The 25938-nt window shown below is 34.5% G+C and overlaps 1 protein-coding gene across 1 annotated transcript in view; it reads left to right on the top strand.

The window, feature by feature from the left end:
• DPY19L2 (dpy-19 like 2) overlaps window positions 1-25938 on the top strand; it is an 87856-nt gene that overhangs the window by 37837 nt on the left and 24081 nt on the right. The window contains exons 10-16 of the mRNA XM_082631685.1: window positions 3870-3947; window positions 4799-4885; window positions 9341-9400; window positions 13181-13261; window positions 15270-15371; window positions 16422-16493; window positions 18980-19026. Coding sequence (XP_082487811.1) covers window positions 3870-3947; window positions 4799-4885; window positions 9341-9400; window positions 13181-13261; window positions 15270-15371; window positions 16422-16493; window positions 18980-19026 — 527 coding nt within the window. The remainder of the gene's footprint in view (window positions 1-3869; window positions 3948-4798; window positions 4886-9340; window positions 9401-13180; window positions 13262-15269; window positions 15372-16421; window positions 16494-18979; window positions 19027-25938) is intronic.

Here is a 25938-nt window from a genome sequence, read left to right as displayed (position 1 = left end):
GTAGGAAGATATTGGACAAAGGGTACAAACTTTCAACTAGAAGATGAATAGGTTCTGGCGATCTATCACATAGCATAATAATTGTAGTTAACGTTATTGTTTTATATACTTGAACATTGGTAAGAAAGTAGATCTTAAATGTTCTCACCACAAAAATGAAATGAGAATTTCATGACGTGATGAAGGTGTTAGCTAACACTGCAGTGGTAATAATACTGTAATATATAAGTGTATCAAATCAACAGGTTGTACACCTTAAACTTACACAATGTTTTAAGTCAAGTATATCTCAGTAAAGCTGAAAAAAATAACAGAGGGATCCTTGGTAGAGACTCTAAGCTTAATAAAAGGGACAAATTTCTTAAATCCAGTAAAGTTCTGATTATCCATTAGCTGGAATTTTAGTTGGAACCACTTTATGCCTTCCCCGTCCATTTGGGGGGAGGAGGTAGGTAGTAAGGTATTTACACTGGGAGAAGAAAAAAATGAAAGGAAGTTTGAGAGTAAGATATTAGCACCAAACTCCCAAATTCTGGGTAGTTGATCTATAGAATATACTTACAACAATTTATGCATTCTTTGACTCTGAGATTCTATGACCTTGCCTGAGCTTACTTTATGAGACACTTGATAATGTGTTGAAACGAAGTTTGCAGAGATATTTGTGTCCTTGCCTTTTTTTCCACACCACCAGCAAATAAGTTTCTTTAGGGTGGAGATAGCATTGGCCCTCTAGTATCCATTGAATGGATTTGAATTTATAGCATCGTTTCTAAGAAAACTATACTTTAAGCTCCAAGCAATTAAGTTATAAACAAAGTTCTGGGAAACTATATTCGGGTAAATTGGTTATTACTTGAAAGTATTACCATCTTCAACTGGCACCTCTTGAAATAAAAATCTCTTTGGAATTCTTGAATGAATTATCCATTGTTGTTTTACTTATACAACAAATTCATAATCTGGTTACCAGTAAATGTTAAATTGTATGAGACTTTTCAAAGCCCCAAAGAAAAGAATTACTGGGCCCAGTCATAATTATTATTGTGAATGCAGCCCTCTAAAATAAATGTTAATACTGTAACTCACAGTAGAGCTGTACAATTTTTAATGAAATAAAGTACAACCAAAATAAAATGTCATATAGTTAGAATCATAGGTTGTGTCACATTTTCAAACTGACTTCTTTCACTTAGCCATATGTATTTTAGGTTCCTCCATGTCTTTTCATGACTTGATAGCTCATTTCTTTTTATTGATGAGTAATATTCCATTGTCCATTGTCTGAATGTACCACAGTTTGTTTATCCATTCAACTCTTGAAGGACATCATGGCTGCTTCCAGTCTTTGGTGATTCCCTAAACATTCATGTGAAGGTTTTGAGTGGGCATAAGATTTCAGCTCAATTGGGTAAATACCCAGGAGTGTGATTGTTGGATTGTATGTTAAGACTATGTTTAGTTTTGTAAGAAATTGCCGATTTTGTCAGGTTTTTGGATTTCAGCCATTCTATTAAGTGTGTAGCAGTATCTCCTTGTTCTAATTTACAGTTCCTAATGTAGTATTGGGTTTAGCATCTTTACATGTGCTTATTTGCCCTCTGTAGATCTTCTTTGTTTAGGTTATTTGTTCACATCTTTTGACCTTTTTTTTTTTTTTTTTTTTTGCGGTACTTGGGCCTCTCACTGTTGTGGCCTCTCCTGTTGCGGAGCACAAGCTCCAGACGCGCAGGCTCAGTGGCCATGGCTCACGGGCCCAGCCGCTCCGCGGCATGTGGGATCCTCCCAGACCGGGGCACAAACCCATGTCCCCTGCATCGGCAGGCGGACTCTCAACCATTGCGCCACCAGGGAAGCCCTTTTTGACCATTTTTAAATTGGGTTATTTGTTTTCTTATTTATGAGTTTTAAGAGTTCTTAGTACATTTTACATACCAAACCTTTATCAGATGTGGGTTATGCAAAGATTTTCTCACAGTCCCTGGTTTGTCTTTAGTTTTCTTAATAGTGTCTTTTGTGGAGCTGGGGTTTTTAATTTTAAGGAAGTTCAGTTTATCAGTTTTTTTCTTTCATGGATCATGCTTTTGATGTCATAGCTAAATCTCATCCTCAAATAAGATCACCTTGATTTTCTCCTATATTATATTTTAGAAGTTTTTTAGCCTGTGTTCTACATTTAGCTCTAACATACACTTGAGTCAGTTTTTTGAAAGGTGTAAGGTCTAGGTCTAGATTTATTTTTTTTAATGCGTGCGTGTCCAAGTCTTCCAGCGCTATTTGTTGAAAAGACTGTCATTTCTCCATTTTGCGCCGTTGTCAAAGCTCAGTTGCCTATAATTGTGTGGATCTGTTTCTAGACCCTCTATTTTATTCCTTTGAGCAATTTGTCTGTTTTTTCTCCAGTACCATGCTGTCTTGATTACTGCAGCTTTGTAGTAAGTCTTAAAGTCAGTTAGTTTCAGACCCTTTTTAAGAGTTTTCTCTTTGCCTTTGGTTATAAGCAGTTTTTACTATGACATGCCTATGTGTGGTTGGGTTTTGTTTGTTTTAATTTATCCCTTGCTGGGGGCTACTAATACTTTATGAATCAGTGCTTGATTCTTTTTCTGTAGATTTTGGGGACTTCTCAGGTATAATGTCTTTAAGTATAGATTTTACTTAATTCCCTCAGCCCTTTCTGAGATGTAAAGTATGACCTTTATACTATATGCTCTACATCTCTTATGTTCTTTCATATGTTGTTCATCCCTTTGTCATTTTATACTTTCTTCTGACCTATCTTCCAATTTATCACTTCTTTGTTTGGCTATGTTCAACCTGCTTAAACCCATTTTTGACTTCTTATTATTGATTATTGTAATATTTAGTTGTATATTTTTAATTTGGTTCTTTTTTTTTATGGCTTTCAGTACCCTCCTGGAATTTTCAATCTTATCTGTTATTTCCGTGCATATGCCAAACATAAAGTCTATGTCTGATGATGCCAGACATGTTTTTGCATGGTTTGTGAGCTAAGAGTAGTTTTTACATTTTATAGTATTGTTTTAAAAATGTAGAAGAAGAAGAGTATACAATGGAGACTGTACGTGGCCTACAAGTCTTAACATTTATTATCTGGCTTTTTACATAAAAAGTTTGCTGACCCCTGAACTAGATTGAGATTCTTCATAGATCTGTTTCTGTTGTCTTAGTGATAATGTCTTATCTCCCCCTATATCTGATTAGTTTTGATGTGGTATTAGACATTGTACATGAACAATAGTACAGTTAATTTGAGACTAAGATATTAACTTCTTCCAGAGAAAATTAAATTTGTTTCCAGCAGGCAAATACAGGGACTAACAATCTTTAATCTCCCTCATGCAATCAGAGAATGAGATAATTCAAAGGTGGGCTTCAGTATTTTGGAGTGCTGCTTTGATTTCTGGTTCTCTCTTATAGTATAACCCTTTGAAGTCCCAAACCAAAGCTTGGGGACTTAGCAGAGATCTCATTCTTGGGGTTACCTGACTGCTAAGTGTGTGGAAATCTCTCAACTGCCTCTCAGCTGGCAGGCATCTGCTTCTGTTAGAATTGGCAGAAGAAGAAAAGTGACCCAAAATGTCATGCTTATCTCTGTAGATTTCCACCTTTTCTCTGGTCTTAGCTTTCTAATTCTTTTTTTTGCTGTATTAGTAAGCTGTGGCTTTCATACAGGTACTTTTATTATTTTTTCAAGCTATTCTAGTTCTCAGTGAGAAGGTTGGTTCACATTACTTTGACAATCATTATTGGAAATATAACTCTCCTCTTATATTTACTTTGCTTATGAATAGTGAAATGCTTTTCTACATTTTTTCACTTCTGCTTTTTTTATATTTTTATTTCAGATAGCCTCATTATTTCCCATGTATGTTGTGGGGTACATTGAGCCAAAAAAATTTCAGAAGATCATCTATATGAACATGGTGACAATTTTTTGAATATCTTTATTGGAGTATAATTGCTTTACAATGTTTTATTAGTTTCTGCTGTACACCTGGTAACATTTTAAATATTTATAAGTCATATATTAAAATAAGATCTCAGGGTTTATAAAATAGAACTGACTGTTTTATATACCTCCTCTCAAGTAGTATTTAATACATATGATGTTGATAATATTTAGAAGGATAACTGAATGCCATATTATAACAACTATACTTTCAACTAGACTGTAGATGTTTTGTATTCTCTGAATCTTAAAAAAAAATTTTTTTTATTATTATTGTCACTACTTTTGTAATTGCCTTTTCTCCCTGAGACCTGAGATTTTTAACACTTTGCATGAATATGACACTCTGTGAAATTTATGTTTTTGCATTATTGTTTTTTTATATTAGTTTCCAAACACATATCCCTTAAGAAAATAAAAAATAAAAATCTTTTAGGTAAGAACATAAAGCTTCCTTAGTGAGGGAAATCCTCAAGTAGTTCAACAAAAATCAGATTAGAAAACTAATAGTTATAAGTAAGTCTTTCATGTTATATCCCTCCATTATTGAGTTAATAGAATCAATAAGATTTTTCCTGTTTTCTTTGTACCAAGTTGAAAACAGGGGGAAAAAATTAAATTCTGCTATATAGTATTTATGGTGTTGAAAATACTTGGAACCTATCAGTGTGTTGAAATTCTGTTATCACTTGGTCAGGATCTATTTATTAATCTTTTTTATGCAAATAAAGTTTGTATTGGAAATGACTATATCCCTGTAGACAAAGTATGCATTATGCTATTATCTAATAACTATAAAATGTATTCATTTTCTTCAATTTTCAGGTTTCAGTTCTCCTTTGTTTTGTGTTGATGTTTGGAAATCCAATGTATTTATCTTCTTATTATTCTTCATCTCTATTGATGACATTGGTAAGTGTTTGTTAAGCTTGTGAAGTTTTTTTTAACCTGTCAAATAGCAAGTTTACCCATTTAATATAGGTTAAGGAGAATAAATAAGGCCCTTTCTGGATTACTGCTCACATGAAAAATTTTTCCCAGATAATGCTTTTTGTTTATCTCATCCTTGAAAAATAATATAAGCAAAGTTTACCTTTTTAAGGCAATGCCCAAGTAAATTTTTTTAAAATAATAAAGTAATAAGACTTACTTTTTAAAATATGCCATAATTTATGATAAAAATTAGTTATTTCCTTCTAAGTCACTTCAGTAGACTGAATACTTACTGCAGTGACACTGCCATTGCCCAAAACGTTTTTGGAACTCCTATGAATTGCCTTCACAGACTATGGCACATTCTTTTGAATGTCCTCAGTGGTGGCAAATCTTTGTATTTTAAGGGTGGATTTGATTTTTGGAAATGACCAAAGTCTTGTGAATAAGGTGGGTGATTGGGCTGGGTAATACAGATCTTGATCAAAATATAGTGTGACAACAAAGTTATAAGACCTGTTTTCTTGAACCCATAAGGAAATAATCTCTAAAGATAGTTTATAAAGAGGAGTTCCAAACTGTTTTGAGCAGTGGCAACATAATTATAATAAGGGTGTAGTTTCTTTGCGTGACTTACTTTCATGGAATAACACTCATTTAGAGTTGTATTTGGAATGGTGGTTCAGTAAATCAGTTTTATTACCTTATAGTCACACTTCCGATATTCGTAAGCCAGAACCTGGAATGTTCTCCACTGGAATGTTCCTAGAATGTTCTCTTTCCACAATGACCAGAAATGATAACTTACTACAGAAATACCAAAATATAGCACTTTTCCATGTATGGTGCATTGATTGAATCTTTTGAGATTTAGGTTTTTAACATTTTTTCTCCCCATACCTTTTTTTTTTTTTTTGGCTCCCAGTAAGTAATTTCTCTTCTTTCTCTCTCCCAAAAGACATAGGCCCTTTCTTTTCAACATTTTGTCAAACTTTTTCAGTATTACAAAGTAGATGACTTGTAATAGTGTGTTCATCAACCTCTTTCTATGAAAACATTTTTTTTATTTTAAAATATAGCACAGATGTAGAAAACCTCATAAAACCAATGTTTTATGTACTTAGTTCTGACTAGTACTGATAAGTACTGATTAATGGACTGTTACTTGCAAACACCCTTAAACTACCATCAAGTCAAAACCAGAACTTTTCTAACCATTCTAGAAGCCTTCCATGTAACCTGCCTCAATCATAACTCCCTTGAGCTGCTCTAAAACTGTAGTGACTATCTTGACTATGGTGATCACTCCAGGCTTTTCTTTATAGTTTCATCACTTAAGTTTCTATTATTATCTATAGGTTTCCAATATGTCTCCCTGTTTTTTTCCCCGGGATATTTTTTTTTACCTGGGTCACTGAACATGTGAAGGGTTCTGTGGTCTAGATTTTGCTCCCAAATTCTCATGGTGCCACTTTACATCTTCTTTTATCTTCTGTATTTATATTAATACTTGGGTCTAAAACCTGGATGTGTTCAGATTTAACTCCTTTGGCAAGTATATAGTATTGTTCTTCAGTCAGGAGGCACATATTATCTGGTGCCTCTCTTTTTATGATCAGCGCTTAGTACCAGATCCATTAATTCAGTAGGGATTGCAAAATGGTGATATTCCAATCCCTCCTTTACAGTTCACAGTTCATATAGGAAAAGTAAAGTACATTTCTAAATGGGGGGGGAGTTGGGAGGAAGTAGAAAAATATTTGAAGAAATAATGACCAGTAATTTCCCAAATTTGATGAAAATTATAATCTCAGAGATGAAGAGTATCAGTGAATCTCAAATACAAAAAACATAGAGCTAGAGTAAGCATATTGTCAAATTGTTCAAGATCAGCAATAAAGAGAAAATCTTGGGAGTAGCAATAGAATTAAGACATGTTAAATACAGAAGAACAAAGAGTAAGGATGTCAGCAGATTTTTCATAAGAAAAAAGTGCAAGCAACAAAACAGTCAAGAAGCATCTTTAAAATATTTAAAAATACTATCTATAATTCTATATCCAGCAAACATGTCTTTCAAAAATGCAGGCAAAATAAAGACTTTATGACCTTTATGTTAAAGGAGGTCCTTCAGATGAAAGGAATATAATATTAGATCTCAGTCTGGCTCAAACAAATGAAGGGCCCTGGAAATGGTAGCTAAAGGCTTTCCTACCATCTGTGACAGAATGGATAGACCTTGAGGGCATAATTATGTGACATAAGTCAGACAGAGAAAGACAAATACTATCTTTTCATTTGTGTCTTCTTTAATTTCTTTCAGCAATGTATTCAGTGTGTAAGTCTTTCACCTCTTTGGTTATGTTTATTCTTAATATTTTATTCTTTTTGAGACTATTGTAAGTGGGATTGTTTTCTTAATTTCCTTTTTAGATAGTTCATTGTTAGTGTATAGAAATGCAACATAGTTTCTTTGTTGAGTTTGTATCCTGCTACTTTGCAGAACTTGTTTATTCTAACAGTTTATGTGTGTGTGTGTGTGTGTGTGTGTGTGTGTGTGTGTAGAATCTTTAATGTTTTCTACATCTAAGATCATGCCATCTGTGAACAGAGAATTTTACATTTTCCTTCTCAATTTTTCTGGTTTACCCATTTAGTTGTTTTTTATTTTTTATTTTTTGCACTAATAAATATTACATGTATATTTTATTATACCCCCTCCTACTTACATGAAAGGTAGCATACTATAGTCTTTTGCATTTTGATTTATCAACCTATTCTGGGTATCACTTAGCAACCTTTCCTAGATATCACTCCATATCAGTTCACGGAGATCTTCATTCTTTCTTGTAATTTCATAGTAACTATTCCCTTCTGCATATTCCATAGATAATTCAACCATTCTCCTAAGTCTGGGCATTTTGTTTATTTCTTTTTTTTTTTTTTTTTTTTTTTTTTTTTGCGGTATGCAGCCTTCTCAGTGCTGTGGCCTCTCCCGTTGCGGAGCCCAGGCTCCGGACGCGCAGGCCCAGCGGCCATGGCTCACGGGCCCAGCTGCTCCACAGCATGTGGGATCTTCCTGGACCGGGGCACGAACCTGTGTCCCCTGCATCGGCAGGCGCACTCTCAACCACTGCGCCACCAGGGAAGTCCTGTTTATTTCTTATATTTTGCATTTACAAACAATTTTGCCTGTGTAATCTGGTACATTTATATTTTCCTATTGTTGGAACTTTAGGAATCCTGGCTCATCTTGGGCCAATTAGATGATGCAAAATTCTCCTCCAAATCTTAGTAATACACAGGCCTAAGATTTGTTTCTCATTGGAACTTTTTGTTTTTCCAACACAAACTTGGGAATAAACAAATACCTTACCAACTTGTAGAGATAGTAGGAGGAGTATTCCTAGTCCTGCATGTCTTTGTCAGTTCAAGCTGCTATAACAAAAATACCAGAATGGGTGGCTTACACAGAAATCTGTTTCTTACAGTTCTGGATGCTGGGAAGTCCGAGATCAAGGTGTCAGCTGATTTAGTTCTTGATGAGGGCTCTCTTCTTGATTTGCAGACAGATATCTTCATTGTATCCTCCCATGATGGAGAGAGGGATCATCTCATGTCTGTTCTTAGCAAGGCACTAATCCCATTTATGAGGTTCCCACCCTCATGATCTAATTACCTCACAAATGTTCCACCTCTAAATATGTCACATTGGAGCTTAGGGTTTCAACACAGGATCAGTGGAGGGACGTAAACATTCAGTTGATAGCACCAAGGATATAGTTTTTGAGGACCCCAGCTGTATGCATGAGTCTTAATTCCAGTTTCTTACCTTTCATAGTCCCAAGTCTTCTTCTGCTGCCCTCCCTTTTAATACAAGCCCATAGTTGTAACCCTGTTCTACAGACCTCCTTAAAAACTGCCAACTCCTTAAAAACTCTCCTAATTAATGTTTTACTTTTTTAAAATCACGTTCTTTTCTCTGGCACCTGGAAAGTTCCTTTTCTTTCTTATAAATTCAGTTAGATATATATTTTTTAAAACATTTAAAAATATTTGGGAGTTTGGAGAGGAAGGACTTTCATGTTAATTTAGACCACTAATTTTGCTGGATAACCCACATGTATGCTTGCATGGACATACCTTTCACACACTATCTATCTCCTCAGAGGAATTGCCCTGCATAAAACGTCCCAAGTAACTCAGTAAGGAATTAACTTGATTCTAGGGTCAACTTTCTGGTACACAAAGCATTTGGCTTTCACCCCAAGGAAATTTTCCATGTCCAAGTTCAGAAAAATCAACAATTAAGAAGGAAAATGGCTGGTGATAGCCAAGATGGAAGGGGGTGGCTGTGTAATTTTTGAAATGTGTAATTTTTGAAATGTAATTTTAAAAAAGTTAATTGTGTTATTTTATGTCATATGCATTTTAGGTGATAATTCTAAGAAGAAATAAAATTCAAAGATTGGGTGCATCTGAACTCTGCTTTTGGGTAAGGTTCAACATTTTTAACACAATTTCTTCAAATCCTTTTTTATTTCTATAAACTGAATACAGATAATATGCTTTAAAAATGAATGATTTATAGTTAGTAAATATTATAAATAGCTACTTACATAAGGTGGGAAACACTCCTTAGCAATATCTACAAGTCATTTTCAAGAAGTTAGTTCAGGGGCTTCCCTGGTGGCGCAGTGGTTAAGAGTCCGCCTGCCGATGCAGGGGACATGGGTTCGTGCCCCAGTCCGGGAAGATCCCACATGCTGCGGAGCGGCTGGGCCCATGAGCCATGGCTGCTGAGCTTGCGCGTCCGGAGCCTGTGCTCTGCAACAGGAGAGGCCACAACAGTGAGAGCCCTGCATACCACAAAAAAAAAAAAAAAAAGAAGAAGTTAGTTCATTTATTTCAGCACTACCCTCAGGCCTTTCTTCTTTACTTTTCCTTCTGCTATACCCTACTACCTTGCTTTTAATTTTTTTCTATTAGCTTTGAGTTTCTTTATTTAGATTTACTAACCTTCTCTTCAAAATAACTCAGTCTGTAGTTCTGTCCCCACTTTCCCTTTTTCTCTTCTCTACACTTATCCATCATCTATCTTTCCTTTGGCTTCAAACTTTAGACTCTTATTATTTTCGTCCTTTTAACATTTTTCCTACAGTCTCCCAGTTCCTTTTTATTTCATCTCAGCCACTACCTGATCTTTGTTTGACTTCTTTGCAAATGTACAAATGGATTGCCCATGTTACCTCTATATTTGTATGTTATGTTACAAAGTAAAATAAGTACCTTATTAAGTAGGCACTGCAATGACTAATTCTCATAATATCAGACAGATGACATTCTTTTTCTCTAGGTCTTTAATGTGCTCCTACTAAAAAATAAAATCTACCATATTGAAGAACTCTGTGATTACATATTATATATTGGTACGGTAAAACTGGAAATGATAAGAGGGTAGATAGTGACTCAGAATACAAACAAACAAAATGGAATGAGTTGCCAGTTTCTTATTGCTGGAAGAATTCACCCATCCCCTATGGTGAAAATACACTTGTATTGAATGATATGACCCTTCTAATATTTGATTTTTTTTCTTCAGAAAAATTGGCAAAACTTGTTTTTTTAAAGATTAAACCAAGAAATCAACAGAAAATTTAAATATTTTTATTTAATAATTTAACTCAAAATTTTAATTACAAATTACTGAAAAATGACAATAAATAGAGCAGTATCTGTGGATGTTTAGGGAATTCTGCCAAAATTGTGTTCAGAGGAAAATTTATTGTCTTAAATATTTTCAATTTTAGACTGCAAAGAATAAAAAGCTTTCAAGTCAAGAATTTCAAGGAAACAAAAATCTAAGGAGAGAACAGTTAAGATATAATGAATGTTCAGCTTATATTTATGTTTTAAAACTGATATAATTAATACCATCAATCTCTTGCAAAAAGGAGAAATTAGTCATGGTAGTCATCTGAACAACACAGAAAACATTCTGGCTTTTTATGTCTTTTTTCTGGAAGACCATCAAAAAGAAATAGCAAAGCTATTTTGTGAAATAACACCTTTTCTTAGAAAAACACCTGTTTTTGTAAGAAAAAGGGATAATCCATTCTTGTCAAATTGGGCTCATCCCAGGAATGCAAAGATGTTTCTGGAAAATTTATAAATGTAAATTATCACACTAGCAAATTAAAGGAGAAAAATACTTTATGATCATCTCATTAGATGCAGAAAATAAATTTCATAAAATTAAACACCCATTTATAATAAAAACTCTTAGCACAGAAGAAATAGCAGGGAGTTTACTTAACCCAGTAAAATTCTTCAGCAGTCATTGGTTTTGCAGGAGAGATATTTGGAGTATTCCATTTATGAAGATCAAGATTAATATGTTTTTTCACATTTTATTAAAGGTTCAAACATATAAAAGCAAGAAAGTAAATAACAGGATCAGAAAAGAAATGGAAAGAAAAATCAAAATTTATTATATCATTACATATAAAACAAAATAATTATTAGAAATTATAAAAATAACATGGCTAGGTATAAGATTAATATTTAAAAGTTAATTGTATTTCTATTCTTTGGCAACAAACAAAATCATATTTTAGAAAATATGCCATATATTTTAGGGAGAAAAAAATACATAGTATCTGAATAAATCTAATATTTTTGAAATTTAAATTTTTTTTAAAAAATGTGTGAAACCACTTATCATGTAATAAGGATAAGGAACTTGAACTTGAATGAGAAAAGGCAATAAAGAGATGTTAACACTCAGATGAGTAAGATGTTGGGATTATTTGGCAAGAATTTTAAAGCAGTCATCATAAAAATACTTCACTGAGCAATTATAAGTACTCTAGAAGCAAACAAAATATCACCAAAGAAATAGAAAATTTTTTTAAAAAAGGAATAACTTGGGAATTAAAAAAAAAACTTGAAAAATACTGTAACTGAAATAAAAAACGCAGTGAATGAGCTTCATAGAAGAATGAATGTAACAAAGAAAGCAATCAGTGTACTTGAAGATAGAAGAATCGAAATTACCCAATCTAAACAACAGAGGAAAAGTAACTGGAAAAAAATGATAGAGGCTTAGGAAAGTGTGGGACAATAACAGAAGATTTAATATTTGTATCGTGGAAGTTCCACAGGAGAGGAAAAAGAGAGTGGTATTTGAAGTATTTGAAGAAGTAATGGCATAAAATAGATAGCTAGTGGGAAGCAGCCACATAGCACAGGGAGATCAGCTCAGTGCTTTGTGACCACCTAGAGGGGTGGGATAGGGAGGGTGGGAGGGAGGGAGATGCAAGAGGGAAGAGATATGGGGACATATGTATATGTATAACTGATTCACTTTGTTATAAAGCAGAAACTAACACACCATTGTAAAGCAATTATACTCCAATAAAGATGTTAAAAAAAAAAAGAAGTAATGGCTGAGAACTTTCCAAATTTGGTAAAAGACATAACACTACAGAGTCAAGAAACTGAGTTAATCCCAAGTAGGATAAAGCCAACAAAATCCATGCCAAGATACATCATAATTCAACTTCTACAAATGAAAGGCAAAGAAAAAGTCTTGAAAGCAGACAGAGGGAAATAATGCATTACCTTTAGGGCAAAACTGATTCGAATTTACAGCAGACTTCTCATCTGAAACTATGGGAGCCAGAAGGAGGTGGCACAACATTTGTCAAGTGCTGGAAAGAATTGTCAACCACAAGTTATATATCCAGTGAAAGTGTCTTTTAGGAATGAAGTGGAAAGTAAAACATATTCTCAGATGAAGGAAAACTAAGAATTTATTGCTAGCAGAGCAACCCTTATATAATGATTAATAGAAGTCCTTGAAACAGGAAGTAAATGATGAGAGAAGAAATGTTAGAACATCCAGAAGAAGTAAAGGACAACAAAATGGATGCACATAGGTCTAAATATAATAGACTATTCTCTTGAATATTTCCTTTTATGTGTTTTTGTTTATTTTGTTGTTCTTTATCTAGATATTTGAGTCCAGCTTTTCATTTATTTCCTTTACTCTCATTTTTATTGATAAAAGTTTATGAGGCCATGAATTTTCTTCTGATCATTGCTTTACATGCATCCCTTAGTTTCTAATATGTAGTTTTCATTACCATATTTAAAAAAATTTTTTTTGAGTTTGTGTTTCCCTTTCACTTAAGACTTATTAATAGGAGGTTTAATTTCCAGGAGGAAGGGCCTTTTGGTCTTCTGACTTCTATCTATTTTGTTTATTTTCTAGATAATTCAAGGAAGTGCTTGGTTTTGTGGGACAATCATTCTGAAATTTCTGACATCTAAAATTTTAGGTGTTTCAGACCATGTAAGTACTTTCTAGTTAAAACATTAGAATTTCTATACATATTTAGTTGGATGAAGACTTTGAAACCATCTATTTTTAAATGAAACCTCTTCATTTTATAGAGGTTAAGTGCCTTCTTCAAGGTCCCAAACTAGTTATTGGCAGAGTCAGTACTAATACCCTGCAGATCTTTTCAACCCACTAAGAAGAAAGTATATCAATGAATGGTGACTTAGCCTTCTAGGAAAAAAATATGTTAAGTAGTTGTTTATATTTTGGTTAAAATACAAATAGTTTGTTTAATAAGTTATTAATTCATTGTAAATGTTAACATATGAACAGTCTGTACTCAGCTTTGCAATATAGAGCTCAAGATCTCAATATAATTTTATTTATAATTATAGACTAAAATTAAGATGTGATTTGATATTTTTAAAGTTCTTCTTGTATAAAGAGAATGATAAAAATTCTCTGTCTTTTCAACTTCTAGAAAATATATGGACCACATCCCTCATGCATGTTGTTTCTGTCTGTTTTAAGGCTAATACCTCAAATAATGGCCCTTTTCAAAGCAAAAGTTCCTATTAACTAGTTTGTTTGGGGAATAGAAAACAATGCATGATTTTAACTTTTGATTTTTCAGCACTTTCTGTTTGGATATGAGGATAGATGAGTATATCATACAATAATCTACTCTGAAATTTACCTTATGTAGTACTCTCCAATTAGGACTCTAATGCTGAAATTGCTTCAACTTTAACAAGGGATTATAGATAGTAGTTACTCTCTTAAAATGTCAAATGCTGTCACTATCCAGGAGAATTGAGCCTGCATACATGTTCATGTTAAATAAAATTTTAAAATGTAAGAATTTATTTGCCATTTATTGTTAGATCTGCAGAGTGGTTTATTAGGCATATTTGTTGTTCTTAAATTTTTATTCTGTAGGGGGTATACATTTTATGGTAAATTTATTTAGGCCTCCTAAGTTATTTATTAAGTTGGTCTGTTAGTTTCTTTCTTGCCTTGCTCCACATTGCCACCCAACTCTTTACAAATCCTAACACACACACACACACACACACACACACACCCCTTGTCACACACACAGCTGACTTCTGTGTGACAGCTGTGAGAAAGACTTGAAACTAAAGTGGCTTGGTTAAATTGTAATTAGTTACCAGGCCTATTCTAAATTAGAAAAATAAAGTTAACTGTAAATTATCCTTGTTACTGGTAGATAAGGGGAATCATGAATAAATGAAAACCATAGATAATCATCAAAGTTGATATATAATAATTTATGTCCTTGTAAAGTAGTTTGAGTTAATGTTTAACATGCCAAATATTTTTCTTTATCTGGCCTTCTAAGAATGCAGTGTAAAAATAATTGTCTCACCAAAGTAGGTAATAAATAATCAGTAGAAAATAGTTCTACATTGGATTTGGTTGGTGGTGTTTATTTTAAAGTCCTTTGAGATCAAGTAACTAAATCAAAGTAGTATGTATAGTTGTTGTAATTCTCTTGAAGAATAACTCTCATAGTTAATGGCTTGAATTTATGTCTGAAAAATTCAAGAAGCACCAAAAATTGTGCTCAATGTGTGAGGCTTTGTGAAAATGACAGTGCATGGAAAATTTGTTCATGATTTACAATGTGTGGTGAAAGAAGTTAACTGAAATTGTTTTTTTCTTGATAAATGATCTGATTATAAAATCTCATGATCAACTGCATGGTGGTTCGTGCCCAGCAAATGTTGATTTTAGCTCATTCTTTACATTATCACCTTCTCTGCTTGCTTTTTCTGAACTTCTTTTTCCTTTTTATTTCTCTTGCTATTTCTGTTTGTTTTCAATTTTCTTCATAATTGAGCACATAATGTGGTTCACTGTATTTTTTGTTTTTTTGGAGAGGCATCCATGTACCTTGGATTTATCTTCTCTGTAGACTTTGTTACTATTACATCAAACCAATTATTATTAACTATAATTATTTGTGTAATTTTAATTTGTTTTTATTTTCTTCCAGATTCGCCTGAGTGACTTTATTGCAGCCAGAATCTTAAATTACACAAACTTTGATACTTTAATTTACACCTGTGCTCCTGAACTTGACTTCATGGAAAAAGCGGTATGAATGTTTCTTTTTTTCTCCTCTACAGGTATGATGGGTTCTTGCTCTTAAGTTTTCCCTTTAATCTGAAACTCAAAAGTTTTATTCAGAAACACCCAATTTACTTACTCTATCATTTTTTTACAGTAACTTTTGCTAATTATATGGCCTCCTTCACCTGGTTTCTTATGTATAAAATCAGTAAACAATGGCCCCTACCAGGGCAAGTGCATAACATACTGTATGACCCATAGTCAGTTACTGTTACTACAGTTCAATTACTTTTAATAATCTGGGTCAGTTGGAGGTATGAGACCACTCAGGAAATATAGACCCAAATTCTTGTTTTTGTTTTTTAAAAATTCAGGTTTTTTTCACTTAATGTCCCAAATATTACAAACTTTTAAAATAAGACATTGCCAAGAAAGATATACTACTAATCATCTATTATTCTCTTATCTATCCAGTCATACATTTATTCAGAAACAATTATTGACCACTAATTATCTGTGAGGCAGTTTGTAGTCGGACTATGAAGAGTAAAATTACTTGATTCCTGCCTTCAAGAAATATATAATTTTGTTACATGGTAAATCACTATCACAATTCATGAGAATTATTTAGCTGCTGCTATTATTTTATTATTCATACTTAATTACTTAGTGTAACTTTCTTCATTGTTAGTTCTGTAGTTTCACAAATGAAAATAATAGAATTTGCAGCCCAGGAAATGATAATCTAGGGCCCAGGGATCAGTAAACACACGTTTTAAACTTACTATTATATAATATAAATAAAGGAAAGATAAAACCAAAATAAAGGAAAAAATAATATCCATAGCTAATTTTAATAGTTTTTATCATTAAAACTATTTAATATATTTGTGTAACTATTTTATATTTTTGATTCTTGTATTAGAACATGAAACTCAATAAATATATAGTCTGTTAATGACAAAGATATCTTTTACCTTTACAAAATCTTATTGTGACACTCAAGTTGACATACATTTTTATTCATTTAATGTAAAATTTAAATAATTATTTTGAATAATTTGCTATATTTCAGACGCCACTGAGCTACACAGAGACATTGTTGCTTCCAATCGTTATAGTGATTACTTATTTTATCTTTAAAAAGGTATTTAAAATTTTTTTCACTTGCTTTTGGGTTCAAGACAAGGACTTAGATTAATGCTAATAGCTCAGAATTCTGTCTTACTTTTAGGATGAACTCTTCCCTCCCTAAAAAGCTTTTTTTATTCAGATTTTTCTTTATCTAGTATTATGTGGGTTTTTTTCTGAAAGCCACATTAGAAAAGATATTTTTACTTATTCTTTCGAAAGAAATTTGTCATTTACCCACTATGTTCTAAGAACTACGTTAACAAAGTAGGTACACTGAGATAAATAAGACAAGCCCAGCCCTATCTTGAAACTCACAGTCTGAGCCGGGGGGAACATTCAGCAAATAATTTCCCAAATGATTAAATAATTGCAATTGTTATAGGTACTAAAAAAAAGTACAACGACCACTTTGGTATCTTTCAAATATAAAGCACATTGAAAAAAGCCGGATCCATTTTGAGACATGAATAGGAGAAATTTGTATAGTCATTAAAATATCATTCTCTACTGTTCACTGTTTTCACAAAAAAACAAAATGTTATCACAGTAGAAGAAATAATGTTTAAAATACCACTGGAAGATTTTCTTGATCTGGGAGTAGTTTATCCAAAAGTCAGGTTAAAGACAGTGGGTCCTCAGTTTTTAGCAATTTTGAACCATCTTTATTTTTATTGTTTAAAAGTTGTCCTGCCTTAAGTCAGTATGTATTTTATGCTTTTAAGCAGATAGCAATAACATGATTTCTCTACTGTCATACGAAGTGTGGTTCTGTTGAAGCCAGTGTTCTAAGTTTAAAGTCAAATTGTCTATCTTCCCTATGTAGTTCCAGTTCCCACATTTCTCATTCCTTTGTTTTAACATAGAAGATGAATAATTTATGAGTGAGAAAGGCATCTCCCTGTACATCTCTGTTGTTTCCCCCTTGATCCAGTTCCTTAGGGACCACGTGGAAAGAGTCAGGATAGATACAAATGGGTAAACTACACACAGGTTTGCTGCTTTCCATTGCTTTGGCCCTACTTAGCTCAAGTTGCATATTTTCTCCACTAGCCTATTTCTCTATTCCATCATGGCAATTTGTGTTATTCTTACAAGGCTCCACTTGGCGGGGACTAATGCAAGAATTAACTGTTCAGTGGGGAGATATCTAGCACAGGAAAAAATGATAACTAGATATACTATTAACTATTTTAAAAATAAAGATACAAGATCTAAGACTCATAAACATCATACTAGCCCCCAAACGTACCACAGCTCAAACCGTGCACGTGCAGTAGCAGGCACATGCATGCATGCATGCACGTGCGCGCACACACACACACACACACCCATCCCTGCAGCCATTAAAGCTTAACTCCTTTCTGCATCCACATAAACACCTCAGTCTTTAATTGTCCTATTATGGCTTATTTTCCACCTCAGGGCTACTTCTAATGTTCATTTAACTTTTCACTTGTGTGAAATCACTTCTGAGAAGGAAAGGAGGAAGGCATGTCTAGTATGATTTCCTGTAACACTATTGAATCTTAGACTCCTATAAATGCATATATTCGGTTATCTATACCTTTGAATAGGCTTTTGCTTGCCAAAAAGACTGTTAATCTCATTTTCATTATTTGAAACATTTGTCTGTGCCAGATGCCCTTGAATCAATGAGAGAAGTTAAAAATTCTAAACTTAGATTTAACATTAGAGTCGAAATTTTATTACATATTTTTTTCAATGTTTATCTGTGAGTTATAAGCCACATATCATGCAGAGTGCAAAATTTTTAAGTTCCCTGTAAATTTCTTAAGTTGTGTGTAATTGCTGCTAAAGCCTCTTTGGCCAAAGTTAGCTTCCACATTTTTTGCCTTCACTCCTCCCTTTCTCATCATCATCTGGTACAGTTTCTTTCTTTTTTTTTTTTTTTTTTTTTTTGGTTGAGCCACGCATAGTCGTAACCACTGGACCACCAGGGAAGTCCCATTTTGATAAGTGCTCTTAAGCCTTCTGTAGCAGTCACTTCAGGCTGAGGTAGATCAGGGAAGCAGGTACACCATAGCTAATTTTATAATAATCAGGAGTTTGAGTGAAGCAGGCATATAGACTGTGTAGATAGAGAGAAATTCCTAATTCGCTTAGAAGGTCAAGATAAAATAAGTCTCTGAAAGTACCTGGAGGAAGCTGCCTCCTTTGTGGAAAGCAATCCCCCACAACCCACCTGCCACCCAGTAAAATATAAACTTAAACACTGGTAAGAAGTCATCCACATATAAAAAGCTTAGAATTTTAGAGCTGAAAGGTTTACTCCAATACTTTTTTTTTTTAAATAGAAAAGGAGGTTACAACTTCAAGAAATTATTTGCCTGAGGTAGCGCTGGAACTAAACTGTTTCTGAGGACTCATTTTAACAATAAAAATACTTCTTTATAGTGGGGGTATTTTTGTTAATTAATCAGGACATTTTAAACATCATTTAATTCCTTAGAAATTTCATTGATTTGATTCTATTCACAGGCTTTTCGTGATATTTTATATGTCTTATCTGCAAACACTTATCTGAGGTAATTATTTCATAGTTGTTTTTAAACCATACTATATTCAGTTATTAAATAACTTACTGTAATATCAGTATTCCAAATGAATATACATTAAACTTAAGCATTATGATTACAACAGGAAACATGAACCAAGCTTAGATGCCTTCTTAAAAAAAAAAGACCAAATGTATTATTCTTATGGCTGTCTCTCTTTTATGCATTTGGACTTGTTTTGAAGGATTTATATTTGTTAATTAACTCAAAGTTTAAATTGATTTAGTTTAATTTTAATATACCACTACAATTTTAAGTCAGTAAACAGAAGTAAGCTAAAGTTTTATTTTGGCAATTCTTTTTTTTTTTTTTAACTTTCAGAGAAAGCATAGTTGTTTTTCTGAATATTCATGAAATAACTTTTCCTACATTATTGTTAAAACTGCTTGTTTTATTGCATTTCTTTGTGGTTTTATTAGTCACTAGAATTATGGGATAAACAAATATGAGCAAAATATAACTCAAATCACACATTGCTATAGGACATGAGAATTGTGAAGAAAACTTCCTTCTGAGGAAAATTTTACCTCAGATTACATTTTATATTTGTAGATAAGTTCATTAGATGGATTATTTTTAATAAAATTTATTTTAGGACAGTTTTAGATTTACAGAAAAATTCTGAAGATAGAATAGAGAGTTTCCATGAACCCTGTACCCCGTGCTTATATTTTCAGTAAACAGTTTTGTATGGTAGCCAGAAGAGCTAATTAGAATCTTATGGTTGAAATGGTAACATCTTGTTGTTGAAATTGTTTCCAAATCAAAAGGGTTAGTAGATCCACTCTACTTTGTTCTGGTCGGATGGAGCCCGGGGGAACATGTCTTGACATTCTAAAAAGAATGTTTTTAGAGCCCTGAAAACTGTTCACTTAAGGAATGCATGAAGATACCTGGGATATTTAATTGGATAATAGAAGATTGAGGGGTACATGGCAGCTGTCTTCAAACATTTGAGAGAGTATAATGTGGAAGATGACAGACTTGAGGGAGCCAATTGGTGGAAGGAAGATAGTTAGCTCAAAGTTAGGAGGTCTTTCTTGGTGATTACATTCCTGAAAGTGATGGCTATGGGCAGAGTGGCCTTTAAATCACAAAAATAATACAGTTGACTGTTGAACAACATGGATTTGAACTGCATGGGTCCACTTATTTGCAGATTTTTTTCCAATAATAATAAATACTACACTATTACTAGATCTGTGGTTGGTTGAATCCCAGGATACGGAGGGACCAAGTATATGGAGGGCCAACTATAATTTATACTTGGACTTTCAACTGCACCCTTCACCTCCATGTTGTTCAGGAGTCAACTATATGCTTATAGTAATACAATCAGAAAAAATAGTATATCAAGAAAAGAGGAAATGCTCCCCTCTCTTAGATGTACTCCTCAATTAGTGCTGATTGTAAGTGGCTTTGTATGTATCATTCCAGAAAACATTTCTGAAAACCCAATGTATTGTTTAAATGGTATTATTCTGTAACTTTTATGTACCAGCGTGTCTTGGGCATCTGCCTAGATCTTCCTCATACTTTGTAGTAGTCTCCACGTTTTATTGTTCAGCATCATGAGTGACTACCATGTAATTAGCCATTCCCACATCAGTGGACATTTAGATTATATTTATCTTTTTGTCATAACAACCAGTGCTATGAGTAATTAACATCCTTGTACACATTCATTTGAACACTTATTTCAGTATTTAGAATATTTAATATTTGAAATATTTGATATGGGACTGCTAGACCATAAGGTATGAATTTTTATAATTTGATGGATACTGAGAACTTATAATGGTGAGAGTGTCCATTTCTCTGCATCTCCATGAACACCACTGTTATTAAACTTTTAACATTTTCTAACTGATAGTTTTTTAAAAAGTAACTCATCTTACAAGTCTTTGCCAGTGAAGTTTTACATCTTTCCATATGTCTGTTGGCTATTTGCGTTTCTTTTTGACCATTTGAAAATTGATTTGTGGTGTCTTTTTATATTATAGACAATAATCTTTTGTCTATTATGTATATAACATAGTTTATTCTAGGATATCAATATATAGTTTATTAATGGTCATTGCTTTATAGAAGTTTAAAATTTGTATACAATCACAACTGTACACTTGCTGTGTTTTCTGTGTTAATTTCTGTGCTTAGAAACACTTCACATCAAAATCATAAAAGTATTTCCCCATATTCTCTTTCATAGTTTCCATTTTTTGCCAAATAAATATGTGTATATATAAAGTATATAATACAATGATTTGATATACATATATGTTGTAAAGTGATCACCACAACCAAGTTAATTAACACATCTAACACCTCACAGAGTTACCTTATGTGTGTGTGAGAACACTTAAGGGTTACGCTTTTAGCAAATGTCAAGTATATAATGCAGTATTATTAACTATAGTCACTATGCTGTACATTGCTTCCTCAGAATTTCTTCATCTTATAACTAAAAGTTTGTACCCTTTAAAGAACATCATGTCATTACCCCCAGTCCCCAGACCCTGACAACCACCAGTCTATTCTCTATTTCTGGTTTGACTTTTTTTTTGGTCTTTTTTAGATTCCACATGTGAGTGATACCATAAAATATTTGTCTTTCCCTGTCTGCCCTGCTTCACATAGCGTAATGCCTTCCAGCTTCATCCGTGTAGTTGCAAATGACAGGATTTCCTTGTTTTTTATGGGTGAATAATAATCCATTGCATATATGTGCCACATTTTCTTTATTCATTGTTGCCCTAAAACAAATGGACTGCCAGATATTTCTCCAAGAAAGATGGGTTTATTGGTGGTCAGCAGAGGATTGCACTTTGAGGTTTACAACCATGGTGAGCCACATGCAAGTCCCTGCACAGCAAGGAGAAGAGAACACTTTCATAGAGGGGAAAACGAAGTTGGGAGAGCTATAGTAAACCAAAAGTCCATGGCTTTTCATTGGCTGAATCCTTGCCAGGAAAGAAGAGGAATCCTTCTTCTTCCTGTTGGACTCTGCTGTTGTTACAGGGCATGAAAGTTCCCCCTTCTTGTCTCCAACTCTATTTAATTGAGATTTCTATTTATTAATTTTTTTTTACTTTCCCCCTTTTGATCAAGACCTTTCTCTGAAAGCATCATTGATCAAGAGTCAGGTTTTCGGGCTTCCCTGGTGGCACAGTGGTTGAGAGTCCGCCTGCCAATGCAGGGGACACGGGTTCGTGCCCCTGTCTGGGAAGATCCCACATGCCGCAGAGTGGCTGGGCCCGTGAGCCATGGCTGCTGAGCCTGCGCGTCCGGAGCCTGTGCTCCGCAACGGGAGAGACCACAACAGTGAGAGGCCCACATACCGCAAAAAAAAAAAAAGTCAAGTTTTCTAGTTTCAGCAGCTTTTTGTCCCTCAGTGCCAGGAAGGACCTTTCCTGAGTGTAGTGTCTCACATCAGAGGAAAAGTGCACAGATTGGAAACCTATTGAGGTCACATGCAAGTAACAAGGAGGGGTGGGAGGGAGAACTCACAGGCGCTTTTTTATCTAAAGTTCATATGTTATCAAGATACTAAATATCTGTGATCATCTGAAGTGTTATATCATCCTTAAAAGTTTGATGACAAACTTCCAACAGTCCTGGCCTGAATATCCTGGGAAAGCTGTCTCATCAGATGTCATCTACGTCAATTCTGAGAAATCTCTACTTTCAAGTCACCAGATGATGTGCAAGTCCAGTCAGGGTTCTGTACTTTCTTTAGGTGTGTCACATGAATCCAAGAGTCTGTTCCTTGGATTCTGGTGGCATAAGGGTTGGTTAGCAGTACCTGATAGGGGCCCTTCCAGCAAGGTTGAAGAGAGTTCTTCTAGATGTGTCTCTTCCAATAGGTAAAATCTCCAGGTTGCAAGGTGTGATGGTTAAGGTTTTTGTCTCCCAAGAGTGCACTGTGAAAAGATTGCTCTAATAAAACATGGTTATTTTATTTTATTTTTTTAATGCTAATGTTACAGTTTAATGAATTGTTTAGTGCTTTACATAATTGATCTTGTCTAATCTTTGTAAAAAAAGTCAGCAAAGTAGACATTATTAGCCCATAGTACAGAAGACAACACTGAGAATGGGATTCTTCTACTCAACTGGCAGGTGGAGATTGAGTTTGATGCCAGATCTGACTACCGAGCCAGTGATCTTAACTCTTCACTCTGCTGCCTTTCACAGCCATGTGCTTGGGACTTCAGTTCCTACTTCTTATCTTCACTTCTTAAAAGCAGTCCCTGGGTTTTCAGCTAAATCCCACAGCCAAACCTCTGGTTGACTGAAAAAACAAATCAACCAACAGCCAATGGGAAATCATCTTGCAATAGGCCAACGGAGATCTTGACAGGCATTTCATCCAAGAATGAAAAATAACCAAGGGTTGTAAGAATTGGATGTCAGCAACAGAATGACATTTTGAATTGAGAGAGTGATTTTAGTTTCTTCATGGCATAATGGTAGAAATTATTCTTAAATAGAACACCTCCTAAGATAATATAGGTCAGTAGTTTTTTGTATTCAGGTTTAAGTGCTTCGGGGAAGGTGCCAGGCGACCATCAAGCATATGACCTGAAGCCATCTCCCCACATCCCTTCACAATAACACTCTAATACTTGGTGGCTGTAAGGCACTTTTAATTTGGAATCTAAACAATGTCCTTAACAGAAGCCTGTCTTATTTGCAAGGCTCCCTGAAGAAGACAGTGGGTGAACTGCATGCTGCCAATTCTGCTTCTGTGGTCACAGCCCAGACCTTGCCATAGCCTGAAACTGCTCCTTTTAAGAAATCCCACCTGGTATCCACATGCTTGCATTCCTCTTCTCCCCGCTCACTAAATCTGTTTGTTCTTCAGCTGCCTCAAGGCACCAAGATGTCAACTGCTGTAATCTAATCAGAATTCCTGGTTTGCTTTCTGACACAGCCTGGAATCCATGGTCAATCTCTATTATGGTTTCTTATTAAGAATTCTCAACTCCCTGGTTTTTCCTCTGCATATGCTCTATGGTTCACACCTCTCTGTTGGTCTAGCAGTCTCCACTCTCTTCTGCACAGTAGAGATGATTACATAACCTTAACGAATGACAGTAACTCCACCAAAAGAGCTGGATCCTGGCAACTTCTAAGGCTACCCGTGCGACACTTTAGGTCTGTTATTTTAGGTACCTTTCTTTCCTGCTCCCCTTTGTTGGCTGTTTCTGACCTCACATCTCTCCTTTAAGCCCATTCCCCCAAACATGGTTATTTTTAATAGAAGCAATTATGCCTTTGTGATATTGGAGTATCTCTCCCTTTGTAAGCTGTAAGTCAAAAGAAGCAGGAGACAAGTGCCTTGAGAATCCCGTGACTCTCTCACAGGGTGAGAGTTCCAAAAGTGGTGGATCTAAGATTTAGAAGGACCAACAGCAATGCTTTTAGAAATACACCATTCATCCATCAGCAGACACTTAGGGTGTTTCCATATTTTGGCTATGATGAATAATGCTGCAATGGACAAGAAAGTGCAGACATCTCTTCAGGATATGGATTTTTATTCCTTTGGATGCGTTCCCAGCAGTGGGATGGCTTGATCATATGGTAGTTCTATTTTATTTTTTTGAGGAACCTACATACTGTTTTACACAATGTTATTATACCAATTTACATTCCCATCAACAGTCCACAAAGGTTCCCTTTTCTCTACATCTTCACCAACATTTGTTATCTCTTTTCTTTTTGATAATAGCCATTCTAATAGACATGAGGTGATATCTCATTGTGGTTTTGAATTGCATTTCCCTGGTAATTAATGATGTTGAGCACATTTTCATGTACCTGTTGACAATTTATTGACAATTTATGTATATTCTTTGGAAAAATGTTCAAGTTTTTTGCCATTTTAAAATCAGATTTTTTTTTTGCCATTTAGTTGTATGAGTTCCTTATATATAGATACTTCAGATATTAACCCCTTATCAGGTACACAGTTTGCACATATTTTCCCCCATTCTATAGGTTTCTTTTTCATTCTATTTCCTTTTTGTGCAAAAGCTTTTAAGTTGATATTGTCACCCTTTTTTTTTTCTTTGAAATTCTTTTTTTTTATTTAACAAATTTAATCAGTTATACATATACATATGTTCCCATATCCCCTCCCTTTTGCATCTCCCTCCCGCCTTCCCTATCCCACCCCTCCAGGCGGTCACAAAGCACCGAGCTGATCTCCCTGTGCTATGCGGCTGCTTCCCACTAGCTATCTACCTTACGTTTGGTAGTGTCACCCTTTTTTATTTTTGCTTTTGTTGCCTGTGCTTTTGGTGTCAAGTCCAAAAAAGTCATTACCAAGACCACTGTCAAGAAGCTTTCCCCTTTGTCTTCTCATAGTAGTTTTATGGTTTAAAGTATTAATTTTTTTTTTTTTTTTTTGTGGTACGTGGGCCTCTCACTGTTGTGGCCTCTCCCGTTGCGGAGCACAGGCTCCGGACGTGCAGGCTCAGCGGCCATGGCTCACGGGCCTAGCCGCTCCGCGGTATGTGGGATCTTCCCGGACCGGGACACGAACCCGTGTCCCCTGCATTGGCAGGCGGACTCTCAACCACTGCGCCACCAGGGAAGCCCTAAAGTATTAAATTTAAGCCTTTCATCCATTTCTACTCTATCTTGGTGAGTTGTGTAAGACAAGAGTTAATTTCATTCTTTTGCATGTGGTTGTCCAGTTTTCCCAACACTATTTATTGAAAATGCTGTCCTTTCTCTGTGCATGTTCTTAGTGCCTTTGTCAAAGATAAATTGGCAATTTATGCATTGGTTTAATTCTGGGTTCTCTATTTTGTTCCATTGGTCTTTGTGTCTTTTTTATGCCAGTCTCACACTGTTTTGGCTACTATAGCTTTG

The sequence above is a fragment of the Mesoplodon mirus genome (assembly GCF_964341445.2).
Source record: "Mesoplodon mirus genome assembly, chromosome: 9".
Lineage (NCBI taxonomy): Eukaryota > Metazoa > Chordata > Mammalia > Artiodactyla > Ziphiidae > Mesoplodon > Mesoplodon mirus.
The sequence above is the reverse complement of the archived record's forward strand: the minus strand, read 5'-3'. Positions and strand labels throughout refer to the sequence as shown.